The sequence below is a fragment of the Microdochium trichocladiopsis genome (assembly GCF_020744255.1).
Source record: "Microdochium trichocladiopsis strain MPI-CAGE-CH-0230 chromosome Unknown B0I36scaffold_2, whole genome shotgun sequence".
NCBI lineage: Eukaryota > Fungi > Ascomycota > Sordariomycetes > Xylariales > Microdochiaceae > Microdochium > Microdochium trichocladiopsis.
In genome coordinates, this window is record NW_025763545.1 from 4,208,066 (window position 1) to 4,219,946 (window position 11,881).

Sequence of the window (11,881 nt, forward strand, 5' to 3'; positions counted from 1 at the left end):
CGCATCCCCCCAAACTCGGCCCCCTAGCATCTCGGCATCTTACCGCTGCGTAGTTGAGGGCCCCTGTCAGACCCCGTCTTCCGACTCTGCACGATCCGCGAGCAGGAGAACGATGCAGGCACCCAGAGGTGTGTTTTCTTCGCCTCGCGCGATGGAGGATTCGGTCACGCCATCTCTCGCCAGCCCGTCGCCGTCGGAAGAAGGCAGTATACCGGCCGCGAGTGCTGGAGCCGGTGCCGGCGCGGGTACGATGCGGTCTCGAGCTGCCACCCACAGTGCCGGCAGGCGGTCTCTCCGCCGCTATGGCTTCGCCTGCCAGGGCTGCAAGGCGCGCAAGATCAAGTGCAATGGCGAGCAGCCCTGCTGTGCCGCCTGTGCCCGTTCGGAGACGGAGTGCGTCTGGCCATCAAGCAGCCTGAACAACCATAGGAGCGAGCGCCTCGAGAAGCAGCTGCAAGACGCAAGCTCTCGCATTCGGCGGCTTGAGTCGGCCTTGGGTGACACCCAGGCACATGGACATGCGCAGCTTGGACAGGACGGTCCGGGTCTGGGGCCGCCTGGCCTGGATCCAAGCCCGGGACCGCGAAATGACATCAGTGTCGGTAGTGAGAACAACAACCAGTGTCCCGCGGGGGCCATGATGGCGGTGGACGCTGCCACCTCTAGCCCTAGCGTCGCAGGGAGTCATGCGTATACCACCACCGCCACCACGGCTCGCGACGCGTCCATCTGGTCCCAAGTGGGCGTCGGCGAGGATGGCGCCATCATCTACAACGGGCCGACAAGCCGCTTCCACGCGGGCCCGCTGGACGAGAACCAGCCTGCATCGACGTCGCCTCTCGACGACGCGCGGCGGGACCAGCAGGCCAGAGCGTCTCAGGCAGAGAGCCTGCGTTCCCAGTACGACCTGCTCGACTCCGTCTGGGTTCCCCTGGGCAAGACCAAGAACATGGAGGCCTTTGGCATATCAAAGGAAATGGGTTCCCACCTGCTCGAGATGTACTGGTCATGGCTGCACCCGCTACACAACTGCGTCTACCGACCTGTCTTCCTGATGGACATGGCCCTTAACGGGCCCTACTACTCGGACTTCCTCCTGACGTGCATCTTCGCCCTGTCTGCGCGCCATCTCAGCCGGCAGCAGGGAGACGACGAGAGCAACGGGGCTGCCGCCATCGGAGACCGGATGTTCCGCCGAGCCAAAGCCCTGCTGCTTGAGGAGATGGACAGGCCAAAGCCGCGCATCCCGACCATCCAGGGGCTGCTCATCCTCGGAGGCCGCGAGTGTGCCATGGGCAAGAGCTCGCAGGGCTGGCTGTTTACGGGCATGGCCATTCGGATGATGGTGGACATTGGCGTGCACCTGCACACGAGCAAGATTGCCGAGCTGGAGCGGCTGACGCCGGCCGAGATTGAAACGCGCAAGAGGTTGTACAACTCGGCGTACATCTGGGACAAGACGCTGAGCCTGGCGCTCGGCCGGTCCCCGTCCCTGGTGAGCCCGCCCTACGGGCCCGACGAGATCCTGGACCAGTTCGACAACGAGCAGGAGTGGCCGTCCGAGGGCGCCAGGGACATTGCCTCGCTGTACAGCCCGGTCCCCATGTGCAACACGGCAACCTTCTCTGGCTTCTGCGAGCTCCACAGGATCACCACAGACATGATGCTGCTCCTGCACACACGGGGCCTCTCGGACAACCTGCAGCCCGAGATCGACAACATGTCCCTGAGACTCTGCGAGTGGCACGACCAGCTCTCCGCGGCGCTGAAGGTCGATGTGGACGAGGTGTCATCCACGAGGCAGTGCCCCCCGCCACACATTGCCTCTCTCAACTTCCTCTACCACGCCCTACACATCCTTCTCCGCCGGCCGCTGCTGCACTCGCCCGATGCCGCCACGCGGGCCCGGGCCATGGCCGCCTGCGCGGCACACTCGCAGCGCATCCACGCCATCCACGAGCTCTACGCGCGCAGCTTCCCCCACCGCCTCATGACGTACCAGGTCAGCTACTGCATCTACACGGCGGCCACCGTGGACGCCTACGAGACGCGGCACGCCGAGCCCCGGGCCCCGGGCCGTCTAGACGCCGCGCGACGGCTGGGCCGCGCCGTCCGGACCCTGCAGGACGAGGCGGAGCACACTCCCGGCAGCGGCCGGAGCCTCGACACCATCCGCCGGCAGCTCAGTGCTTGGGGGGGAGGTGGCGGGGGCAAGCAGGGTGGAGGAGAAGGCAGCTGGGCAAGCGGCGGTGCTGGGCGACGAGAGTCAATGATAACCCTAACAAGACATCATCAAGAACAACAAGAACAGCAGCAGCAGCGGATTAGCAGCAGTACCAGCAACAGAAATGAGACAGGGCGATATCATGGCGACGGCGCCGGAGCTCAGCTCTCGACGATGGCAAGCCAGCAGCAGAGTCGGAACGACACCGCAGCCGTCCAGGCGGCGGCACTGCAGCCGCACATGCAGATCTCGCCCTCGGTCGTCATGGAGAACGGCGACGGCGGCGGCGGCGTCAGTATTGGGGCAGCTGGAGGGCTAAGCAGTGGCTTTGGAGGTCAAGACACTCAGCAGCAGCAGCCGGGCTTTTCGTTCTCGCGGCTACAAAGCCCATTCACGCTTGCGGCGATGGACACGGGCGCGGGGTTTCACCCAGACGCGTTTCCGTGGGACATGCCCGAGATGATGGACAAGGATTGGCATTCACTGCTATTCTCGGCGTCCAACTGAGAAAGAATTATGAAAAGGTGGTAAACCAACCTGTTTTTTGGATTGTGTGCTACAGAACCACGTTCCTATTTTGCTCAATCCATCACCTTGCAGATGGGCTCGTATAGACAGTGCAAACAGTGATGAAACAATCCCCATCCCATCCCGTACGAGTTCATCATCCCATCCTCGATGACCAGCCCTACACGACATAGCGGTACATGGGGTGCGAATCGCCCTTGTCAGCAACGTCCTCAGGCACGCTCGTGACGTCCTCGACCTTGCCATAGACCCTGTCGCGGTGGCGGTTCTGCAGACGCAGGCAGACGCTGAGGACCGTGGCGACCAGGGCAGCGCCAAACAGCACGCCAGCGCAGACCAGCATGCCCGTGTGGTAGTAAGGCCCGTCGCTCTTGGGGAAGATGCGCGCGCCCAGGATGGGCCCGCACTGGCCGATCATGCCAAAGATGGCCAGGCCGGCGCCGCGCTTGGACGAGGACCCCTGGTTGTCCGTGGTCCAGGTGAAAGTCAGGGCCACGGCGGGGAAGACGCCCGCGCAGACGAGAAAGGTGGACGCGTAGCGGACTGCAGTGCCCGTGAGCTGCGACATCATGGTGTAGCCCGCCGCGCCGACGAGGCTGAAGAAGACGACAAAGACGCCGCGCTGGGCGACGCGGTCCGAGAGCATGCTGGTACCCACGCACACGAACCAGGCGGCAATGTACGGGCACGCGGACAGGCCCTGCGCGTTGATGGACGTGTAGCCCATGTCGGCGAGAATCGTGGGCAGGTACGCGGGCAGCGAGCCAAAGGCCGTGTTGAGGCAGAAGATGATGGCGGCCTGCAGGTAGTTCTTGTAGTCGTAGAACGCGGAAAACACCTGCTTGAAGTCGAGCTTGCGCTCCGTGTCCTGGCCGCGGCCCTTGACGGCCCGCCTGCTGATGATTTCGTTCTGGCGCGCGGTGAGGAAGCGACACTGCCCGGGCGAGGCCGGGAGGTAGAAGTACGCCACGCCGGCGAGGAACAGCGTCGGGATGCCCTCGATGATGAAGAGCAGCTGCCAGTTCTTGATGCTCGTCTTGGCCTGCACGATTCCGTACGCCAAGGCGGACGCAAAGCAGTTGGCGAGCGGCGAGGCCGATATGAACAGGCCGTAGCGAAGGCCCATCTCCTTTCTGTGATAAAAGAAGGTGAGATAAAGCGCCACGGCGGGCACAAAGCCAGCCTCGAACACTCCAATTAGCACCCGCAGGACCACGATGCCCGCAAGGCTGGATGTGCAGGCCTGGAGGATGGAGGCAATGCCCCAGCCCATGGCCATGGCGCACGTCCATGTCGGGAGCGAGACAACCTTCCAGGCCAGGATCAGCCAGTGGAAGGCAATGTAGGCCAGGTAGTATGCCGTCACGATCCACGAGTAGTCGTCCGAGTTGATTCCCCATTCCTTACCCATTCCCGCCGTGTAGGCATTGCCGATGTTGCCGCGATCGATGTATGAGACCATGTACAGGGAGCCGACACTGGCGACGCAATATTCTTTGTGAGCCTGATGCCATTTTCTTCATTCTCGTTTTTTTCCCCCTCGAGGCAGGGCAGGAGTGCCAGGGCGTCGACTTACAGAGGAATAAGACACCAGTCGAGCTTGCGCAGTGCCTTTTTCTCCTCCTCGGGAGTCCAGGAATCACAAGGCCCAGCCTCAGTCTTGGAGCTGTCCTCAGCCGCCGGCATTTCGTAGTGGCTGCTTTCGAGCTGGCTGTCGCCAGTTTGTTCCTTAGACATTATTGATGTGGAGTGAAGCTGAGGTGAGGTGGCTCGTTGGCGGACAAAGTTGCAACCAATGACCTGAAGTCGGGACTGTACTGGATCTGCTCTGAGATGGCACCCTCTGATCCCCGGACAGATGCAACCTATATAGCCACAGACTGGCGATGAATGAGTCGGGGGAATGATGTTTCCCTTGGGAAAGCGAGCCGATGGGGGAACCCTGTAAGTCCAGCCAAGCAAGCCTCCCATGGGGTCCCCATGGGGCTACTGCGCCCTTGCAATAGGGGAAGGCCTAAACTGGTGGGGACACCATCCAATCCAAGACGACATGGCACTCGTGGTTCGATCAGCTGACCGGCCGACCCCAAAAGTTTCGGCAAGTTTCCGAGGCCACAACATGGGCCGGAATCTGAAGAAGCCCGGGGTCTATGCCGGCTGGGCTTTGATGCCGAGGACCCACAGAAAATTGGCGTTGATCAACCCCAGATTCCGGAATGTCAGTCAACGCACCCCACGTCGTCAAATGAGGTGTATCCGGGGAAGACCGATTGGAGAGGCCGGGGCTGGCGCAAATATCCGCGGCGAGTGTTGATGTTGGTCTGGGGTAGGATATGCGGGAGTCGGGGAGGATGCTTCAACAGCGGTGGAAAGCAAGTTGATCCCTTGAGAAGTTGATATCCCGGACTAGGCGTGATGGCCTGGTCCCGGAATGGAGACTCGCGCATATAAACTACGCCTTCTTGCTGTTGCTTGCCAGTAAGATCCTCCTCTTGGTCCTTCTTGCAAGGCGAGCGGTTGTGTGCGTGCCAAATCATTGCCAACTGTCTGAGCCAGCGTTTCAGCAGGTCCTCCATGATGGCCACTGTCACTCGGCTTGCCCTTTGGGCCATTGCAGCCGTTGTGCCAGCTTCTTGCTACCCTGCCACTTCGCCCTTGAACATCGACATTGAAGCCAGGGAGGCGTCGTTGGGCCTGCTCATTGGTCCTTCTGTGGTTGAGGTGCCCGCCTCGATCCGCAATGTCTTCCCTGCCAAGGACTTCAACCGCCCCGTGACCCAGACTTACTGGCAGACGGAGGTTCGCTCGGGAGACCCCAGCGGCATCGCCAACCATACGCTGCGCCAGCTAGGCAACGCCACGTTCCTGGCCTTTGACCGCGGCTTTTACGACGTGCTTGGCATCAAAGACTACAGGCAGCCCAAAAAGGTCGAGACCATATTCACCTTCCCGGCAGGCCCGTCATATGCCAACCGGATGGTCCACGATGGCACCGTCTACTCGCCCGAGTGCAACTGCATCTTCGCGGCAGAGCTCTACCCTCCCAAGCCTGGGTTCTCGATGCAGTTTCTGCCCTGGGTCTGGCGGACGAACCTGAATGGCACCGCCCCAGTCACGGAGAAGGTCTACCCAGACCCGCCGCTGACTATTGCCAACGGTGCCTACTACCACGACGGCGCCGTGTACTGGCAGCAAGAGGGCAACTACACCACCCCCGGCGGCATCGTGCGCATGGACCCCCTCACCCTCAAGACGGCCGTTGTGCTCAACAACTATCTCGGCCACCGCTTCAATTCGCCCAACGACGTCGTCATGACCAAGCGGGGCGTCGCCTACTTCACCGACGGTTACTATGGCTTCGACAACTTCAACGACACCATCAAGCCCGAAATGGCCAACGGCGTGTGGCGCTGGGACTCCAAGACGGGCAACGTGCGCATGGTTGCCGGCGCCGGCACGGGCATCTTCACCAACCCCAACGGCGTCGCGCTCAACCGCGAGGAGACGACCCTCTACATCACCGCGCGTGGTTTCGCGTCCGCCGACGCCGACGGCAACCGCAACATCTACCAGTTCGATCTCACTGCCAACCAGGGCAGGATTGCCCAGCCTCTCTTGTTCGCCTACAGCGACGCTGGTTTCACCGACGGCATCAAGACGGACAAGGAGGGTCGCGTCTACGGTGGCGTGACGGGGTCCGTGGACATCTTTGACCCCCAGGGGACATTGCTGGGCAAGATCAACGTGGCTCCTGGGGACACGGCTGTCAACATGGCCTGGGTCAAGAACTGGCTGTACATCTATGGACGGGACAAGATCTACCGTGTGCAGCTCAACACTGTCGGGTCTCAGATGCTGTGATGAGGTTTCCGTGATTCATTGCCATGCCCAGAGGTTCTTCAAGAGTCAGTGAGCACGTTGAATTAATCAGTCTGGTTGCGCAACGGTTCTGCGTTGGAACCAAGAAAGAAAACGAGGAAGTCGCAGGCTTGCTGCTAGGGCTGTCATTCAGAACGCAGTAGTCATGGTCAAGGCGATACTGTGTACTTTAAGTAGTTTACTCGACTCCATCAGGGTGAGGAAGGTGCTCAGGCACAGTCGCGTGCTGCGCATACCACGAAGCTCACAAAGCTGACTTGTGACCAGCAAAGGAACCATAACATTCTATTCCAGCCCCTGCTTTGGTCTTCATCAATATTGTTTCCAGGAGTATGGAGGAGGCGCCAACAGCCAAGTCTACACCATAAGACCTTGGGAAACGCCCAAATCGCCGGGGCGCGAAGGGCCCCACGGGATCGAAACTACAGTAATTTCGCAGACAGCAGTCAATGACAATGGCAGCTTGGCAGGTAATCAATGATGGCGGGCACCGCTATCTTGTCTGCAGGGGTTCATGTCCAGGTTGGGCGTAGTTTCGTGTGACCCATGTCTCGGAGCGGAGACTTGGTGCGACTGATAACCATCATCCATACTTTCTTGAGAAGGTGGTGACCCAATCGGTCAGCCAGAATGCAACGGTGAACAAAAGAGACAGGGATCTCGGCCGAACAAGCGTCGACAAGCTTTCGCCAAGCAAGGAAGGTGTTACGTATCCACCTTGCTCACCCACGTCATCCATACGAGCAACTTTGTTGATAAATGTCTGTCAGAAGCCCTTTTTTTTCCCGGAGATTTGTAGGTCTCACCGCTCGCACCTCTCCCTGTCAATCTTGATCATTGGGGTCATCTTCTGCCATCGCGATGCGTTCTCTTCCGATTCTTGTGTCGGGCGTGCTCGGTGCTGCTCTGGCTGCTGCTCGCGGTCTTCAGCATGTCGGCCCATCTATGGCTAACAGAATTGTCAGCCACCCACGGGTCGCACGGTCCGCAGTCGCCAGAGGTCATGCCACACCACCTCCTTGTGCTCCAGAGCCTCTGATTCCCCATAACGCCAATACGACCAGTAAGTGGCCAATTCATCTCCTGTCGTCCCACCCGGCTACTTTGACTAACGAAACGGGATTCGTGAATAGAGTACATCGTCAATGGCACGGGCATTCCCGACGTCGACTTCGATATTGGCGAGTCGTATGCCGGTCTCATGCCTACGGGTGAAGATGCGTCGCGTTCCTTGTACTTCTGGTTCTTCCCAACCGCAAACCCGCAGGGCAAGGACGATGTCGTGATCTGGCTCAACGGCGGGCCTGGCTGCAGCTCGTTGGAAGGTTTCCTGCAAGAAAACGGGCCTTTCATCTGGCAGTACGGTACATATAAGCCGACAAAGAATTACTGGACATGGGCCAATCTGACAAACATTGTGCGTTCTTGCCGCCTCTTTCTCACGCTGTCGTGGAGGGTTTCTAACATGTGGGGTCGTAGGTCTGGGTTGAACAACCTGTCGGAGTCGGTTTCTCTCAGGGCGAACCTACCGAAAAGAACGAAGACGACGTCGCTAAAGAATTCCTCGGCTTCTTCAAGAACTTTGTCGACACTTTTGCGCTACAGGGCAAAAACGTCTACGTCACAGGCGAGAGCTATGCTGGCTTCTACGTGCCTTATATTGCCGGTGCAATGCTCGATAAGGAGGACAAGACGTACTATAACGTTAAAGGCACCTTGATCTACGACCCCGTTATCGGTAACGAAGCGCTACAAACTGACGTCGTTGCCGTGCCCTATGTCGACAAGTGGGCTGGGCTTTTCAACTTCAACGAGTCGTTCACGGCCCAGATCCACAAGAGCTACGAGTCCTGCGGCTACAAGGACTATGTCGACAAGTACCTCACTTACCCCCCTCCAGCAACCGGCAGCTTCCCCAATCCCGCCGAAGCGTCCAGCGAGACAGGATGCGACCTGTGGACGCAGGTTGCAAACGCCGTGTTCTTGACGAACCCCTGCTTCGACTACTACCAGATCGCTACCACGTGCCCTGTGCTCTGGGACGTCCTTGGCTTCCCTGGCTCGTTCGACTACCTGCCAGCCGGCGCAGAGATCTACTTCAACCGCACCGACGTCCAGAAGGCCATCAACGCACCCACGCAGGAATGGAACGAGTGCGTCAATGGTGTGCTGGAGAATGACGACTCCGCGCCGTCGGCGTGGTCGGTGTACCCAAGTGTCATCGAGCGTTCTGAGCGCACCGTCCTGGCGCATGGAAACCTCGACTACGTTCTCATCGATATGGGCGCACGGCTGGCGATCCAGAACATGACCTGGGGTGGAAAGCAGGGATTCCAGGAGGAGCCGGGCAAGGATAAGTTCTTCGTGCCTTATCACCCTGATGCCAGCCTGGAAACTCTCGCCGCGTCAGGAGAGATGGGTATTGTTCACACGGAGCGTGGGTTTACCTGGGTCGAGACGTTTCTGAGCGGGCACATGGTGCCTCAGTATCAGCCGAGCGCAGCATACCGCCAGCTCGAGTACTTGCTCGGTAGGATTGACAGCCTGACGGAGAAGGGAGATTTCACCACCCAGTCGGGTAATTATGGCAACTGAGAGGGACTCGGCTGTGCTGGTGCTGGCGGCTGTTGGATCACTGGCAAAGAAGACCTAATGCCGGAGGAGCCTATTATATCAAGTTGCAGAACTGTTTGCAATGAGCCAAATGTGCAACAAATAATGATTCTTCTCCTGGCAGTCACGATTGCGGCGAGTGACATGAGTTATGCTTCTCTGTTGACCTCGCTGGCATTGCTGGTGAAACAGGTAACCTGAGGAGTTGATGGTGACCGGTGGCTGTTCGAGCTGGCCATGGACGCCACCAACGACGCAGAGCCTCATAGTGCTTCCGAGATGGCCTGCTACTGTCTGCTTGAGTGAATTGCTTGAGGGGGCGTACGCCAAGACGTCCAAGGAGTCGGGACGAGCACATTTTGACGGCTGCCGTGAATGTACTAACACAACCAACGGATCTCGAATCAGAACCTGGTTGGGCGACTACAAGATACAGTTCCCTCCTACAGAAATCAACTTCCATTGTCAACGGCATGCGTCTAGCAAACCCAAACCTCAGCTACCCTTCTCGACGAACGAAGCCTCGAAGACACTCCACTGCATATGGAATGCTTGTGCAACGCTATCAGGCACCAGAATTGGGCCGTCTGGCCGACAATATCTGCTAGCACGCTAACGTTTGCTTTTCGCCCAAGTTGGGTTTGACAAACTTCTTGGTTGCACAGAGCATCAACGGACAGCCAGGTTTCGCAGGCATAGACCTCCTGAACGCAGCGCCTTGTGGGCGACACTCCAAGACCGAGAACTCCATACCCGTCGGACGTGCGCATCCACAATCAAGGATGCCGAAGAATGGTCGTGTAAGTGTAAGTCCTGGGAAGGTTACGCGCATCCATGCAATCATTATTCTGTGCGATGTCAAGCTCTTCTGGCGATGTTGTTTGCGAGCACGGGGCCATTGTGCTACTGCGGATCGAACGCTTGTATGTCTGTGACCATCAATTCGAGGCACTGACGTGTCGCCAACACAGTGTTTTATGGCTCAAAACCGAGCAACAAATCCTTGGTGAGAAACATGACAGGAATTTTACATACATAAATTTGGCCACGGTCACCACCGAAGGATGGCTGATGGGCAACTCCCAGAGATCACTCAACTCTGCAAGTCAAGTCTACACACTTCACTAGGCCATCCACTCTCCTCCTACTATCATACATTTACTCTCAACACTCACTGAAAACATGCCAAACACAATCAGCTCGACCACCAGACCATTAGTACCGCCCAACTCATGGTATACCGGTACAGTCATCGGCGACCGCCGCATGACCTCGTGCCGCGCAACATGGAGCACATGGACACCTCGACCGCATGTCAACAGTGACCTTGGCGCCTTCAAGGGCCTCATGCTCCCCACGATCGAGGTCATAATCGACAATTTTGTCCTGCCAGACTCGGAGACCTGCGTCTTCGGTGCCGTGCTCTTCTCAGCCACGCCCAGACCTAGTTCCGGCGGGGTCTATCTGCAGCCTAGACTATGCAGCAGACCCGTGGCAGTCTCCGAAGCCGAACCTCGACACGTAGAGCGGAGCTCAACCAGAAAGACGATGACGATCCTCATTGATGGTTTAACACCGACAGATGGCGTAGAGGGCGGTGTGGTGCTGGGAATTTGGAAGGTGGCAAGCGAAGCAAGCGCTACTCCGGTGGGCTGGTATGTGCCTATGCCGATCGGCGTCATCGACATGAAGACCATCCACATCCCTAATCCTTTCATCATTGACCATCCACTACCTCCCGGCACAAATGCCGCAGCACGATCGCGCCGCCTTGGATATCATGATGGCCGTTGGTACCTCATAGAGGATGGAACAGTCATTACCTACTGCACAGGCCAAGGCATTGACCCTTCCCGATTGAGGGGGTGGTTCGAAGGAAGACAGTATCATATCTCCGCGCGAGGAGGACTGACTCCGGTTGGCGCTCTACATCGTCAGGCGGCAGCGTCGACCTCGAGTCCGAGTGGATCTGTGGTGCGCGGCTCCGCTGCGGGCAACTCTACGAGGAGTAGCGGCAGCAAGACGTGTGTATAAGCCAGCAGACAGACAGAGCCCCCTGTCGGAGGAACTTAGGCCGTAATCAGCGTGGGCAGGGTGCTGTCTCGCTGTTGCAGCGATCGTGTGACGGCTCGGTAACTCGCTTGGTAAAACCCACGAGCGAGGCCATACTTCAGTGATGGCCATTGAGATGCAATTGTTCACATGAAGGTTGTTTCCCGGAATTCGTCGCCGTGTAGGTCGGTGTACATGTGTCTCTAACCAGGTCACGTAAAGTTACAGAAAATCCAGCTGTTTGTGCTGATATATCAATTGATAATGAGACAAATTCACAGATCTTCTGGTCACAACTCCAGCATCAGTGGTTTAGTGGTAAAATCCATCGTTGCCATCGATGGGCCCCGTGTTCGATTCACGGCTGATGCATTTTTGCCGCATTTCTGTTTTTGCACATCACCATGCCCCATGCTCCAGATCTGGCTGCCGTCTTGTTCACGATACAGTCAGTCAGTGGCTCTTGCTTTGTGTTGAACTAATTCAGCACTGTGCCTGTGCATGAAATTGCGAATCGCAGGCGTTTACCATTCCAGCGGTGTGTAAATGCAGACACTTGTCGACAGACGGCACAAAGACAGCGCG

At 58.2% G+C, this 11,881-nt stretch overlaps 5 protein-coding genes and 1 non-coding gene across 6 annotated transcripts; 5 read left to right on the plus strand and 1 right to left on the minus strand.

Moving 5' to 3' along the window:
* Positions 1-250: 250 nt before the first annotated feature.
* On the plus strand, positions 251-2,191 carry B0I36DRAFT_237537 (fungal-specific transcription factor domain-containing protein; the record flags this gene model as incomplete). The annotated part of the gene is made up of 1 exon (XM_046149542.1): positions 251-2,191. A coding segment is annotated over one exon (1,941 nt), but the record flags the coding sequence as incomplete, so codon positions are not given.
* A 721-nt stretch (positions 2,192-2,912) lies between these two features.
* Positions 2,913-4,438, minus strand: B0I36DRAFT_372459 (major facilitator superfamily domain-containing protein; the record flags this gene model as incomplete). The annotated part of the gene is made up of 2 exons (XM_046160117.1): positions 2,913-4,230; positions 4,329-4,438. The coding sequence occupies 2 exons, from the start codon at positions 4,436-4,438 to the stop codon at positions 2,913-2,915; spliced, it is 1,428 nt and encodes a 475-aa protein (XP_046017488.1).
* Positions 4,439-5,329: 891 nt separating this feature from the next.
* On the plus strand, positions 5,330-6,613 carry B0I36DRAFT_236248 (uncharacterized protein; the record flags this gene model as incomplete). The annotated part of the gene is made up of 1 exon (XM_046149454.1): positions 5,330-6,613. One exon carries the CDS (start codon positions 5,330-5,332, stop codon positions 6,611-6,613), a length of 1,284 nt encoding a protein of 427 aa, XP_046017489.1.
* An 823-nt stretch (positions 6,614-7,436) lies between these two features.
* B0I36DRAFT_284533 (carboxypeptidase cpdS) lies at positions 7,437-9,369 on the plus strand. Its single transcript, XM_046151568.1, has 3 exons — positions 7,437-7,694; positions 7,765-8,048; positions 8,111-9,369. Exons 1-3 carry the CDS (start codon positions 7,493-7,495, stop codon positions 9,224-9,226), a joined length of 1,602 nt encoding a protein of 533 aa, XP_046017490.1. The 5' UTR covers positions 7,437-7,492; the 3' UTR covers positions 9,227-9,369.
* A 1,057-nt stretch (positions 9,370-10,426) lies between these two features.
* On the plus strand, positions 10,427-11,256 carry B0I36DRAFT_359946 (uncharacterized protein; the record flags this gene model as incomplete). Its single annotated transcript, XM_046158216.1, has 2 exons — positions 10,427-11,033; positions 11,183-11,256. 2 exons carry the CDS (start codon positions 10,427-10,429, stop codon positions 11,254-11,256), a joined length of 681 nt encoding a protein of 226 aa, XP_046017491.1.
* A 341-nt stretch (positions 11,257-11,597) lies between these two features.
* On the plus strand, positions 11,598-11,668 carry B0I36DRAFT_t36. The gene has a single exon. It is a non-coding gene; the product is annotated as a tRNA-Gly (tRNA).
* Positions 11,669-11,881: the final 213 nt, after the last annotated feature.

What these genes read in the sequence shown, in the direction of transcription:
- B0I36DRAFT_284533 (XM_046151568.1), top strand. Translation starts at nt 7,493, where the DNA reads ATGCGTTCTCTTCCGATTCTTGTGTCGGGCGTGCTCGGTGCTGCTCTG. An exon ending in CCATAACGCCAATACGACCA is followed by an intron (nt 7,695 to 7,764) that starts GTAAGTGGCCAA and finishes ATTCGTGAATAG; the next exon opens with AGTACATCGTCAATGGCACG. An exon ending in GGGCCAATCTGACAAACATT is followed by an intron (nt 8,049 to 8,110) that starts GTGCGTTCTTGC and finishes GTGGGGTCGTAG; the next exon opens with GTCTGGGTTGAACAACCTGT.